A 15568-nucleotide genomic window follows, 5' to 3' on the forward strand; every position below is an offset into this window, starting at 1 on the left:
TACGCACTACGCTTTCACTCCAAACAGTATCACCGTACTCTTCGCAAATCTGTCTGCAGCAGACAGGTTCCTTGCTGACAAAAACCGTATCACTGAGCGAACCTCACACGCGGCGGGCGAGTTGATAGTCTCAAAGATTTTGAAAGCACAGAACAGAACCGTACAGGTTAGCTACAGAACTGAAACTGAGCAGAGTTGTTCCCGAGGCACACGCGCTCGTTGCGGTATGCACGCGAACTACTAGTCTCTACAACAGAACGGACCTTACTTAAAAAACTCGCCTCGTAGTTTCCAGCCTAACATTTTTCAATTCTTATCATGCTTAACTTCTAAACCTAACCTCTAGTCATATCATTATGCACTGTTTATGGCGCAAACGTCAGAGCTTGCGACCGACAGAGTAGAAACCAAGCAGGATAACGGCTGTGGAATATCTTTATAAGACGTGAGGTAAGCAGATTGCCTCCAGCTGTTCTGGGGAAAGTTATCACAGACATTTCTTGCTAGAATCCACCGTGTTTGTTAATCCCAACACATTTATAATGAGAGGAGTTTCATTTACTGTAACCAGCTGTGTAGCTTATTGTGAGACTACATTTTACTGTGAGACTACATTTTACCACCCAAACCTAACATTCGTTTCAGTATCCTCGACTTAACGCTGTGCTTTAAGGGTGCCGCGGATGATAACCAAAGGAGTCCTGGTATGAAAAGAAATGGCACCCCAGACAATCACTCCCGCTTGTCGGGCCGTAGGTGGGCAACAGTCGTGTTGGTATCCCATCCCTCTCCGGAGCGTCTCCAGACACGTTTTGGCTGGTCATCGGGGCACAGTTAGAAGCGGGGTTCACCACTGGAGATAACTGTACTCCACTCAATGAGATTCCAGGCTGAAGAGATGCCTGGAGACGTCCTGAACAGCAGAGCGATATCAACCAGACTGTCGCCCGCCATAAGGACCGACAGCCAGAAGTGATGGTTTAGGGTGCCATTTCTTTTTATAACAGGACTCCTTTGGTAGTCAACTGCGGCACTTTCAACAGTACACACTGCAGTGGTATGTGACAATATCCTACCTTCCGTTTTGTTGCCCTTCGTGGCAACCCTTCCTTGGGTTGTATTTGAGCAAGATAATGCCCACCTGCATTTGGCAAGAGTTTCTACTGCTTGTATTCGTGTTTACCAAATCCAACCTTGGCCAGCAATGTCCTCGTATCTCTCCCCAACTGAGAACGTTTGGAGCACTGTAGGCAATGCACTCCAACCAACGCATCATTTGGACAGAATTTGGCATGATATGCTTCAAGAGGACATCCGACAACTCTCCCAATCAGTGCCAAGCTCAATGACTGGTTGCATAAAGACCAGAGGTGCCCAACGCTTTATTGGCTTGCTCAATTCCCAAAGATCTTTCTCTTGAGTAAATGATAAAATTTTTTCTGAATCTCTAATAATTTATTTGTGTGTACATATACATCAGAGAAAGGCAAGAGAGCAGGTCTTCCAATGGGACCATGATTAGCAAAGCATTCTGGTTGCGGGCTTTCGAATAAAAAAATCTGACCTTCAGCTACGTACCTTCAGACTCAGACTTGAAATATTAAAAGTTTTGGCTGGTTTCATTGTCCAGAGGCTGGGATACGTAGTTGCCGCATTACCAGCCAAATACTGCTGAGTCAACGGCATACAGTATGAATATACACATGAATCGAATGGTCGAAGGTTCCTATCACTTGGCAATTGCGAATTTTGAATATAACATAGAAATTTTGCAATTAAATAAAATCTGCAGGTATTATTTTATAACGACTTTAAATGAGTACAATAGCAGAAGTACCTTTAAGAATGCCTTTTGTTACTGTAAAACACTTACTGGTGTCGCTGGTCCATCAGTTAAATGAAATATAAGTTGAATAACAGGGAAACAATAGATTCCTACTTCACATAATTATTTATGAGCAACAACATAGCTCGTGAGATATTCACTTCTAAACACATACGTCTTCACTGCAGAAACCATGGAAGTCTCAAAAGTGCACAGGTCGGCACTACGAAATATTTCTATCTCCCGCGACCATGCGCAAACTGCTCAATACTCTCCCAGTATTTCCCACGACCGTCCATCGCGGCTTCCTGGCCAGCACCCCCTGTCCTGTGCCACCTGATGCTCCTCCCCCACTTCCCTCCAGTCTCTCCATTGACTTTGGTAGTCGCCTACCATAGTAACGAGCGCTGTGATTGGCTAGAGCGCTCCCGCCATGTCTCCAAGCCAATGCACACTCGAACATATTGAAACACATACGAAATACTGTATTTGCATTTAAATAACTTGAAATTAAATAAATATTCTTACAGATGGACCATAAACACGCTCTAACACACATCATTAAATACATAAACAGATTAAATGAACCTATATCAAAGGAATAGGAACAAACGTAGGCCAGTAGCCTAATGCCTCTGTGCTTTCTAAATCACAGTAAATATTTTACCAATTTCTTCATGAATAGTATACATCGGATATAAACAAAGACATAGACGAATAAATATATTTATAAGCATGCTGCTGCCGTTTTTTCGTGTAACTGTGGAGTACTTATGGCCTGACGCGATCTATAGTAATTGGCCACTTTGACCTCCAATAACTCATGTACTATTCAAGTTACATGTATGTAATTCATACCAATTTAGGTTTACACTAATAGCTTTCTAAAGACATGTTGATCAACAATCTAAAGACATGTTGATCAACAAAATCGGATGAACCATTTAGATTTTGGAAATTCGTTGCTGGATGTTGCGTGTATAATTTACAGTCATATACTAAACTTTAAACTAATAAAGATATTGAAAATCTGATTACACCATCAGAATCATCGTGCAAGCAAAGGTAATGTACATGTTTCTTTTTAAGGTATCATGATTCCTCTGGCTATTATTAATTTCTCCATGAACTGTGAAATGTCTGCCATTATGGATTCACAAAGGCCACCATCTTTGGCAATCCCGGTGTACAAATCTCCTTCATCGACACAAAGCATCCGCCATCTTTGGCAATCCCGGTGTACAAATCGCCTTCAGACACAAAGCACAGTCCTCGACACAGCATCAACATGGAATTCCCAGCCACGCGGTTGGCCTGGACCACGCGCTGGGGCTATCCCTCTTGCTCCGGCTATTGTTCAGCACCACGCGGTTGCTGACGAGTCCCAGCTTGCCGAGCGGCCCGTGTGGCCACGCCAACTCCGGACTTATAATATTTTCAGGGCGCCACAACTCTCCTGTTGCCTCACACTGTGTTCGACCAAATCTTCAGGTTGAGGACAACTTCACTTCATTCTCATTAACTCTGCCACTAGTCAGTCATTTAACACTTTGGTAAGTGACCAGAAATTTTTTCACCACAATTCATTCTTTCCCAGCTAACCAACTTTAAAGAAGACTAATTAATGGCCATTATTGTATTCTCTCATAATTATGGATACTGTTAATCGTTTGCCAACTGTAGTGGAAATAGCGTGTAATCATTAGAGAATATATCTTTTGTGAAAGTCTTCTTAAAATAGCCAATTCTTTGTTAAGATATGTACAAGTAGATATTTTTGGCTTGGTTTCGTGGAGTAAATTTCAACAGGGTTTTATTCCAAATGCTGCCAAATAAAAATAGATATGTTACCTTGATGAGATTTTCATTGGCGTGGAGTGTCCAAGCTACAGCTGTTATCAGTTAATAAGTTTCTAGAAAATATTTCACCCAGTTTAAATTGCCATGTGCTTGTATGCAGAGTGAATCACTTAGCACCTGCACTGCAAATATTTCGGACTTGGAAGGCGCTATTGATATGCTGTTTTCACGTAACTGAGTTGTAGGTGAGGGAGCGTACTTGCAGCCAGTACAAGCCTATTGACAGTACCACAACGAAAGAAGAGTAAATTAAAATCTCGATGCTATTTGTTGTAGGAGCCTAGTGCAAGAAGTTTGAGATATCGTAGTCTGACCATTCTAAACACCGATCGTTGCTTGTTCTATGTGGTAGAATAAACGAATGTGAATTAGACGTGGGTGCGCATATGCAGCACTATATGGGTGTTAATACGTCTCAAGAGGTGTCTTGTTGTTAAATGAGACATTGCCTGGGACAAACGAAAGACAAGCAAAGTTGAATACAGTACCTCTGCAGGGTCGGACAAATAAGGAACCGATGCCTGTGCTTAAAATGACCACTAACAGCGCAATACGAGTTTGCAGTCTGCCATGGAATGATTGCTGCTCACGTTCTGTCATTGCAGTGAAAACTGCAGCTCAGGCAGCAATAATACGCCATTTCATATCATCTATGTGGTTGGTATGTCCTTGTACACAGCGTCTTTCAGCTTCCCCCATAGAAGTAAAATCCAAAGGCATCAGATCTGGGAAAAGGCTAGTCAAGATATAGGTCCGCTTCGTCCAATACATCGATTTGGAAACTATCCCTGAAAACACGTGCGGCATGGCACGTTACTTTTTTAGCGCTCTGCCAGTGTCCAGCAATGTTCATTTGTCTAGCTAAAAGCTGTAGTAGAAAGTACTAGCCACTACTGTCTATTGCAGGTCGGTAAACTGGATGTGGCTAGCTACTGAAATAAGTTTTCACTTGGCAATGTAAATTTTCAGATGTATTTTTACGATATAAAGATCACAGTTAATACTGCCAAGTCCGTACTAAGTGGCAACACAATGTAAAGTTCACACGCAGACCACAATCACACACGTAGCCAGTTTATGGTATTTACACCTGTTACCGAAGTTAATAGAGTTCACCGGATCGTTTAGTTATGAAAATGCTCGCTCAAATGTTGTGCAGTCTGCTAATCACGTAATACCTGTTCCAGTCTTAGATCGCACAACACGCCACGCGGTTTTAACTAACAGTCAAAAGCAATAATTTTGATATTCCGTCCGAAATTCCGCACGACTTCCACTATACCGTTCACTTAAATACACTTTGTACTACTTCGCGAACTCGTAATTAGCATTTTTACGCGATTTTACAGTACTTTCGTCGGAGCTGCTTTCAATGAGATTTTACTAGTTCGAACCCTCAGCCTCGACCCTCAAGATCACACCAAAGTTCCATCATAGACTGGCGCGAGCCTGCATTTTTCTGATTGGCTGATATCGTAAACAGCAAATCAGGTTGAAGTATTATTCCGCGCTAACCCGCGCTTTACTTCAATGACCAATCATAGTAAAACATTTCTTTCTGTGACAATTGCTAAATAAATAAATTTAGAAAAGTATCAAATATAAAATTACTCCTTCTGAAATTACCAATTAATTTGTGTTCTACTCACGATTTATTAGTACCATAAACTGACTGCACATTTAATTATAGTAAATCCCCTGTATAGTTTAACTAGTACTTCGTGAATAAACAAAACAATTTTCATTTACTTCTGTTCTTCACTCATAAAACACTCACACTGCTAATTGCTACACATATAAAACAATTACAATTATGCAAATACATTAAATATTAATCAAACATAACTTTACAACATTGTTTTGACTAAGACTGCTAGCACTGTCCGTCAACTGCTGACCTCTGCCGCCTACTAGTACGACTACGTGCAGCTCTGTAACTCAGGTCCATGTCAGCTGGTGACATCTGTCGACGACTCATGCCTATAACGATATCGTCTTAACAAGTGACAGGAGCGATGCGAAGGCGCTACGCCTCACACGGAGTCGTAATTCGTGCACTATGGGTCGGACAATCATAATTACGGAGACTACAGGTTCCTCCGAAACTGAAGGAGAACGTCTGGTAACATGTGCCGCAGATGGTCCGTTAGGAGACTGAGATACTTCCGCGAATTCAGTGTTCCATCTACGAACAACGGGCCTGTGAAGAAATGGTGCACTATTTCACACCACACGTTTAACCTTCATGGACGCTGACGTTATACCTGACGAAGCCGACAGGTATTGTCAGCAGACCAGTAGTGTACGGTTCCGAGATTTACTCGTATGTGATAAGTAAATGTTTCTTCATCTGTAAACAAGATATATGACACTCCTGGAATACCATGTCTTAATGCCCATGTACAAAAGTTCACACGATTCGCAAAATCATTGCCAGCCGCTGTGGCCGAGCGGTTCTAGGCACTTGAGTCCGGAACCACGCTGCTGCTACGGTCACAGGTTCGAATCCTGCCTCGGACATGGATGTGTGTGATGTCCTTAGGTTAGTTAGGTTTAAGTAGTTCTAAGTCTAGGGGACTCATGACCTCAGATGTTAAGTCCCATAGTGCTTAGAGCCATTTGAACCTACCCCCCCCCCCTTTTTTTATGCAAAATCATTTCCATGCAGCACTTGCTGTAGAGAAATGTGGCAGAGGTGCAACTTACGACGATGGAGAACGCCTGACTCATGTCGTGGGATTGCACGGGAACTACTTTGCTTATCTAGCAGTCGCAAAGTTTATTTCACCCTCCTCTCCAGTCACACTTTTCATTTTTTTACATATTTTAGGCGTTACACTACTGTCTGCACGTAATTGTTTGAAGAGGTTCATAAATAACTGGCACGATCATTAACGTCCATTGCGATATCTTCCAGCGCACACAGTAAACGAACGAACGGCATTCTTCCTACATTCACTATAAACCATGAGTATATCCTCTTTTCCGCATTGGGAAATATCATCTTCCAAGTACTTCCTACTGCGTCCGCTATCACACAGTGACAGAACCGTCGCAGTGTGCACAAACACAGTGTAAACAAACATAACGTCGTCGCCTAGCATCTAAGAGAGGGCCGGCCAAACGCTGCACAGTGTGCAGACGTGCGGTAGTGCTGCACATGTGCGCACGTGTGCGACAGGGAGCGACAGCGACATCTGTTATTAGACATGTGTCCTAAATGAACGGCGACGGCTCCACTTCCCTGTTTGTGGTACAAGCAAGAGGAAAATTGGTCATTAAACCGATTGTTTCAATGTATACTTACATTTAGGGTTTTTTTTAATCTGTGAAGGGCTACGCTCAGCTGAAGTCGATAAAACATAACATTCATCTAACTGTCGGTTATTATGCAGATTTCAGACGGAACTGACGAAAGATATAGCAAAATGGTATTGAAATAACAGGTGATCATAGAGAGGTCTGCGGTTATCATTCTGTTCAGAGGTCAGTGAGACAGAAATTGTGTGGGTGTAACTGAGAGCACCGAGAATTAGTTATAGAAAACCTTGCATTAGTTTAATGTTATTTGAAATCGTGAATAAGGTTCGTTAGAAGTCGCTAAGTGCTCTCTTTCTTAAAAACTAGCTCAAAAACATTACGCGTATTTACGTGCCGTCAGTCAAGCTGCATTAATAAAAACCCACGGTTGTTAACTGTATTACATGTCTTACTGGGTTAAACTGTTAACATAAAAGTAAATGTCTCAATGAGTAGACTGTGACAGTATTTTAAATGTTTAATACGCGAAATACCTTCCCGTGGTTGGCTTGCAAGCTGTGGAAAGAGCACTATAATGCGCCTGTACAGAGTATCCCAGCAAGTGGATAAAGCGACATCTGTGCGTAGAAACATGCACTACATGAACGCTGACGGGTGCGGCGTGCACGCTGTGACCCGTAAGTTGCACACGTGCAGGAGCACCGCACGCGTGCACAATTTCTGGCCGGCCCTGATCTAAGAGGTAGGAAGGAACAGACAGCTGCCGGCGTTTACAATGTTCACACAATACGATAACTAGTAAGCTACTTGCACAGCTTCCTATAACGAACACCGTTGACATTCTCATTTTAGCTGCTTTTAGGATATTAATGTCAATAAGCGTGATACTATCTAAAAATTTGTAACTTTGTTAATTACTACACTTTCGTAAACGTCTCAACATCTGTGTATTGGCTGCAAATATGTGCCCTTGCTTACAATTCAGTTCCGTGGAAATCGCGTATCGATAACGCCTCCCAGATCTGAAATATTTGCGGTGCAAGTGTTAGGTGATTCCCGCTGTATGTAAGGCGGATTATTTAGAAGCTTGTATGCTACTGAACAACTCTTGACCACAAATATATACTAAGATGGTATCTGTTCTTTCGGACATGTCCGAAAGAACAGATACCATCGGTGACCATGCAGCTCGTTAGAATGAAATTACACTGAAATGAACACCCTTATCTGCTTACAGGCGTTGACATACGTCAACGGGGACAGATGAAAATGTGGCAATTAGGTTCCTTTCAGAATATGCTGATGCGTTAGCTCCATACTGAACAGTCATATAAAACCGTATATATGAAGATGGTACAGGGTGTTTCAAAAATGACAGGTATATTTGAAACGGCAATAAAAACTAAACGAGCAGCGATAGAAATACACAGTTTGTTGCAATATGCTTGGGACAACAGTACATTTTCAGACGGACAAACTTTCGAAATTACAGTAGTTACAATTTCAACAACAGATGGCGCTGCAAGTGATGTGAAAGATATAGAAGACAACGCAGTCTGTGGGTACGCCATTCTGTACGTCGTCTTTCTGCTGTAAGCGTGTGCTGTTCACAACGTGCAAGTATGCTGTAGACAACATGGTTTATTCCTTAGAACAGAGGATTTTTCTGGTGTTGGAATTCCACCGCCTAGAACACAGTGTTGTTGCAACAAGACGGAAGTTTTCAACGGAGGTTTAATGTAACCAAAGGACCGAAAAGCGATACAATAAAGGATCTGTTTGAAAAATTTCAGCGGACTGGGAACGTGACGGATGAACGTGCTGGAAAGGTAGGGCGACCGCGTACGGCAACCACAGAGGGCAACGCGCAGCTAGTGCAGCAGGTGATCCAACAGCGGCCTCGGGTTTCCGTTCGCCGTGTTGCAGCTGCGGTCCAAATGACGCCAACGTCCACGTATCGTCTCATGCGCCAGAGTTTACACCTCTATCCATACAAAATTCAAACGCGGCAACCCCTCAGCGCCGCTACCATTGCTGCACGAGAGACATTCGGTAACGATATAGTGCACAGGATTGATGACGGCGATATGCATGTGGGCAGCATTTGTTTTACTGACGAAGCTTATTTTTACCTGGACGGCTTCGTCAATAAACAGAACTGGCGCATATGGGGAACCGAAAAGCCCCATGTTGCAGTCCCATCGTCCCTGCATCCTCAAAAAGTACTGGTCTGGGCCGCCATGTCTTCCAAAGGAATCATTGGCCCATTTTTCAGATCCGAAACGATTACTGCATCACGCTATCTGGACATTCTTCGTGAATTTGTGGCGGTACAAACTGCCTTACACGACACTGCGAACACCTCGTGGTTTATGCAAGATGGTGCCCGGCCACATCGCACGGCCGACGTCTTTCAATTCCTGAATGAATATTTCGATGATCGTGTGATTGCTTTGGGCTATCCGAAACATACAGGAGGCGGCGTGGATTGGCCTCCCTATTCGCCAGACATGAACCCCTGTGACTTTTTTTCTGTGGGGACACTTGAAAGACCAGGTGTACCGCCAGAATCCAGAAACAATTGAACAGCTGAAGCAGTACATCTCATCTGCATGTGAAGCCATTCCGCCAGACACGTTGTCAAAGGTTTCGGGTAATTTCATTCAGAGACTACGCCATATTATTGCTACGCATGGTGGATATGTGGAAAATATCGTACTATAGAGTTTCCCAGACCGCAGCGCCATCTGTTGTTGAAAATTGTAACTACTGTAATTTCGAAAGTTTGTCTGCCTGAAAATGTACTGTTGTCCCAAGCATATTGCAACAAACGGTGTATTTCTATCGCTGCTCGTTTAGTTTTTATTGCCGTTTCAAATATACCGGTCATTTTTGAAACACCCTGTATCTGTTCTTTCGGACATGTCAGAGGCACTACGAATATATTACAGGACAGTAAGTTGGGAATGTGGGTCTCGCGGGAGGCGTTCCAGAGATAAATCCCTACAGTCGCGCTATCCTCTGTGTCCTCGGTGGCTCAGATAGCCGGCACGGTAGCTCAGCGTGTTCGGTCAGAGGGTTACGTGCCCTCTGTAACAAAAAAACTGAGTCAATCGATCAACAATGAACATAAATGGATGTCTTACGACGTCCGCCCCGAGCACATGTAACGAACAAAAGCGAACAAAATGAGAGTAAAAAAAAAATGGATAGAGCGTCTGCGATGTAAGCAGTAGATCCCGGGTTCTAGTCCCGGTCGGGGCACACATTTTCATCTGTCCTCGTTGACGTATGTCAACTCCTGTAAGCAGCTAAGGGTGTTCATTTCATTGTAACTCTTGACCATTTATTAAATTTGTTTTTGGTGCTATGCACATTGACATGCAGAATGGGATGAACAGCATTCTATTTTTTGTTAAATTAAGGGAGAGAGGAAACGTGAAAAAATGATTTTGCACTCTTTTGAAAACATCTTTACCATATTTCTGGTCTGAAAAAAATAAAACGTTCTCGTAACATACGAGTTGCAACTACGACCGAACCTTGTGGAACCTCCTTAATGATTTCTTTGTCATAAAACACTCTACCTCTTTAGCAGGAAAACATATGACCTTATACACCATTTTCAATAAAAATGATAGTCAATTGCCACTTCATTAATTCTTACATACTATGTGGCCAGAAATTTATTAACTCCCCTTTGATTACACTCTGTGTTGTTAAAGTTATGTATACAAAGCTATGAGTAGGTACAATGCTCCATCACAGTAGATGCTTCTTTCCAGAAAGAGGTAACTGAGAAAACTGAGTGAGTTAGAATGGAACGTGGCTGTAGTCGGTCATAGGTTCATGCATTCTGGCGTAAATTTCCAGGTAGTTACATGTTGTCCTCAGATAGTTTTTAGTGATTTTTTTTATCGTGAACTGTAAAGTTAGGAAAGCTCTAGACTCAGTAATCATTCTTCTTGGTGGAAGGAATTAACTGATCGAGACACTGGCTTTCGAGACGAAATTCAGCTATTGCAGAAGACATCTTTCATAGCTCGTGTGTTCAGATATCAGGGAGACGACATTAAGTTTGTGTGAATGAACACGTTGCTGTTACCCATAAAACGTGTACAAACATTTAGCAACGTCACACAACTGACATTTGATAGATACCAACACTATCTCTTTGTCAAACCCATAAATATTCACCTTGCCCGTGTAGAGAGAAATCAGAGTTAAGGAACTGATGCCTGATCCCAAAAGTGTACGCGAGATTGCCGTCATTGTTAAAGATATTCCATACCTTTTTTGTTTCAACTAATATTTGCAGCAGTTTCACCTAACAATATTCTAGAACAGCTCATTTTCTTCTAACTCATAAAACTGTCTCCGTTCGCAAAATCTGAAGCAAGAGCATTACAGATTTTCTTGCCACTCTAATTCAAAAGTTTTGGCAGGTCCATCATAATATTTTATTACATGTTTACAGGTAGTTCAGTTTATTGACATCAAATCTTAACAAGTAGTACGATGCTACATGTATTATACCACTTGAAAATTACTTTTTCTTACAATCTGCACATTACATAATGAATATATTGTTCATTTCTTTAATTCAAATTGTCGTTGAACTGATAACCAAGATTATTTAGTTCCTTGCAAACTGCACCATTGTGGAACTGACGAGCAGTGGGAGGCTGTTTCATGCAATTTTGAGGAACTGTGAATGATGAGATACGTGAAGACCTCACCAAAGACTGCTGTTATTTACGGCACTGTATTTTAATGAAAGTGAAACTCGAAGCTATATCATCGTATGAGGACTATTTTTTCACAGTTTGCGGTTATATCTTAGTTTTACTAGAAGTCAAAATAAAAGTGATTTGACATCATCCCTCAGTAATTCAGAGCTGGACTTACGTATCAACATGTTAACGTTCCTGTGCACGAAAAGTGGCCATTGCACAGTGGGTTGAAGGAAACCACATAGATTTTCCTGTTTCTGCCGTTGGATGATCTGGAATAAGTTTATGGCAGATCAGTTCGTCGTCCGGAAACAGAATAAAAACTGTTCACCATGCTTCAAGGCCAATGTAAATAAATTTCGTGTCCAATGTGTTATGAATTATGGGAAAAGTGTGCCATGAAGTTAAATCCTTTGATAGGACTCGACGTTAGGTGATTTTGAAACACAGAAAAGATACTTACCATACTGCATGAAATTTTATTAACACTTTACAAAATATTGACAATATAACAATATATATAAATATACAATCCGCTATTAGACATCCATTCCTTCATAAAGGCCTCATCTGCTCTTTTCAGTACATTACAGTACACACACACACCCATTTTCTTTTGCATGTTTCTAGTGTCATGTAACCATCTTCCATTAGGTCAACACCTCAGTTGTACCTTATTTCTTGGGACCCAGTAAAGATCTTCCATGGTCCATGGTACCATTGATTCTCTTGACTGCACTTGTCAGCCACCTCTTTCATTTTCATTATGGTCGTAATTACATCTTTTACTAGAGTCCTTTTTCTAACCCATTTTCTTGCTTTGCTGCTTCTGTTAGAAATTCCCAGCATTCATCTCTAGATGAAAAATCCTCGTTTATTTGATGGTTCTTGAACTGAAGATCCCTGTCTCATTGTCGGAAGTCAAAACTTATATTACATATTGATTGCAAACTTTTATTTCCAGACATATCAAAGGTTAGTTTTAAAAATCATATACAGTTCACCAAAAGCACTCCAAGTAGTCTACACTATTCTATTTATTTCTTTTACTGAACATCCAGTCATGGTTCCCAACTGCTTTAAATACGAAATCCCAATTGTTTCTATAACTCTATTGTTATCTTGTGTAATTTTCTTTTCCTTGTAGTCATTGTAAATTTTAATGTTGCTGTAATTTATTTTGCAGGATAACTTTGAAACTTAATCTGTGAAAGTCTACCATTCGTTTTTTTTTAATTTATTTGTACTAGAGGGAAACACTACAATGTCAATAAAATAAGTGATTCAAGTATCACTCATTCCTTTTTTACCCAGTTTAATGATGTGAAAACCTGTGTCACTGCTGCAGATAATTTTAATGATATGGAATCTCACTGTGGGCCTCCGCCTTCAATTATAAATTTCTCATTGACCTGATGAAAGCTAATGGAAGCTGTAGCACTGACATAAATATTCTTCAGCTTACTAACGTAGATTGGATCAGTGCCCTGTTCCTCAAAGGCGGTTTGTTTGGTTGAAAATGGTTCAAATATGAAACTTCCTGGCAGATTAAAACTGTGTGCTGGATCGAGACTCGAACTCGGGACCTTTGCCTTTCGCGGGCAAGTGCTCTACCAACTGAGCTACCCAAGCACGACTCACGCCCCGTCCTCACAGCTTTACTTCTGCCAGTACCTCGTCTCCTACCTTCCAAACTTTGCAGAAGCTCTCCTGCGAACCTTGCAGAACTAGCACTCCTGAAAGAAAGGATATTGCGGAGACACTTGCCCGCGAAAGGCAAAGGTCCCGAGTTAGAGTCTCGGTCCGGCACACAGTTTTAATCTGCCAGGAAGTTTCATATCAGCGCACACTCCGCTGCAGAGTGAAAATCTCATTCTGGTTCAAATATTTTCACCAAATTCATGAATTGCAGACACATTGGTAAATTATTATCGTCACTCCCTTTTGTAAATTTGTCATGGACTCAAAAAGGTCCGTTCTATTGTATAGACTTCTTAAGTCATCTTGTTGCTTTGCCTGATTAGATTTTTTTTTTTTTTTTCTATGATGAGTAGTTGTGCATACGGACAATGGAAAACAACAAACTGAATTACGCTAAGCAGACGGTAGCACTGAACTGATCTTGTTGCAGGAGACGCTGAGGCTGTTCTCGGTTGTGCCAACACTTCCACACTACGCAAGCGAAGACATCCAGCTTGCGGGCGGTCGCTACACGGCCTCTCGCGGCAGCTGCGTGCTGCTGGCGCTGTGCCTGCTCCAGCGACAGCCACACCTCTTCCCAGACCCAGACAAGTTCGACCCGGGCCGCTTCCTGGAGGGTGGTTCTGCCCGCTCCAGGTTGCCGTACAGCTACGTGCCGTTTGGCGCCGGGTCCCGCATGTGTGTGGGTGCGCGCTTCGCCCAGTTGGAGATAAAGACTGTGTTGACTTCGGTGCTGAGAAGGTTTCACATTTTACCTGGGTCCAGCAGAGAAGAGCTGGAAGAGGTGGCGTTGGCTGTCACTGGACTGCCCCTCAGTGGACTTAGGGTCTCTTGTGTGCCGCGAAACAACCTACCAGTGCGTTCAACATAGTCCCATTGGATGACTAAACCTGTGACTGCCTGTACGAGGGTTGATAAGTCACCACAACTTGCATCCTTATGTAGTGTCCCGTTCAGCGAGGCCAAAGTTTGCTGAAAGATGCAAATTTTGCCACTTTTTTACACGGACCTGGTGGACAACATTCGCTCCAGATATGAAACCTATACCCTTTTTCAGGAAACGCAAACCAACAAAGTCATGCTGGCTTGTCTTGGGTTCTGATTCAAATCTTTAGTCGGTCAGTTCCTCCATCATATTCATATACCTGCATATGTAGCTGGAGCAGTACTCCTATAAGGTTTGATTCGGTTGCAAGCAGGATCCTGGCAGACTGGAGATTTTGTTAGAGGCTGGGGTTGTGATAAAAAGATGTGTGTAGTGTTAGGCTGATCCATTACAGCCCAGATTCCGCTAAAGACTAACTTTGAATTGATTACTTTATCAATAACGTAGAGCATTCAAGACAATGCCTGGCCTCTTTGAAGAGCAGAGGTATTATTTATTTGTTTATTTATTTGTGGAACGTAAATACATAATTGTCTGATTTTATTTTAAATGAGTGTGCTAATGGCTTCCCTTGTTGGAAGATTGGTTGACGTAAAATTATTTTACATAAGTTAATAAACACAACGTGTCTCTTCTAGTTTGAGGTCTTAGAGAGAGCTAGGAACGCTGTACGAGTTAAACATTAATCATTATTATTTAATATTATATAAATATGTCAAATTTGCTATTGTGTCAAATAACTTGTTATTGTTTGTTGACAGCATCAAATGACATTCGATTAGCTCTATGTCCTCTTAAACCTTTATTTTATATCTTAAGTCCACCACAGCTGTTAATTATCTTTTATACACTATAAAATATTAGTATGCTTCAAAGATTGTGTATTCAAATGGCAACTAGTAAATTTATCTATATAAATAAAAATGTAAATGTTCGTTTTTTCAAAATCGTGTATCTCCAGGGCACACACACACACACACACACACACACACACACACACACACACACACACACACACACACACACACGTGTGTGTGTGTGTGTGTGTGTGTGTGTGTGTGTGTGTGTGTGTGTGTGTGTGTGTGTGTGTGAAAAGGGACATAGAGCAGAAAGGGGGAGATGGAGAGAGGGGGACGAGAAGATGGACATAGGACGGGGTGACAACACGATGGATGAAGAGAGGAGACAGAGGCATAAAGAGGAAAAGGAGAGGGAGAGGGAGAAGAACTTGGACAAGGAAAGGGGAAATGAGGTGATGGACAGAGAAGGGGGAGAGTGGTGGGCAGGATGAAATGTGTGAGA

General features: G+C 41.9%; 1 protein-coding gene across 1 annotated transcript in view; it reads left to right on the top strand.

Moving 5' to 3' along the window:
• The window catches only part of LOC126252648 (cytochrome P450 4g15-like), a 59658-nt gene extending 45407 nt beyond the window's left edge, over positions 1–14251 (top strand). Inside the window, exon 5 of the mRNA XM_049953551.1 lies at positions 13811–14251. Within this exon, the coding sequence (XP_049809508.1) occupies positions 13811–14251 (441 nt within the window). The remainder of the gene's footprint in view (positions 1–13810) is intronic.
• Positions 14252–15568: the final 1317 nt, after the last annotated feature.

Source organism: Schistocerca nitens, chromosome 4 (genome assembly GCF_023898315.1).
Source record: "Schistocerca nitens isolate TAMUIC-IGC-003100 chromosome 4, iqSchNite1.1, whole genome shotgun sequence".
Lineage (NCBI taxonomy): Eukaryota > Metazoa > Arthropoda > Insecta > Orthoptera > Acrididae > Schistocerca > Schistocerca nitens.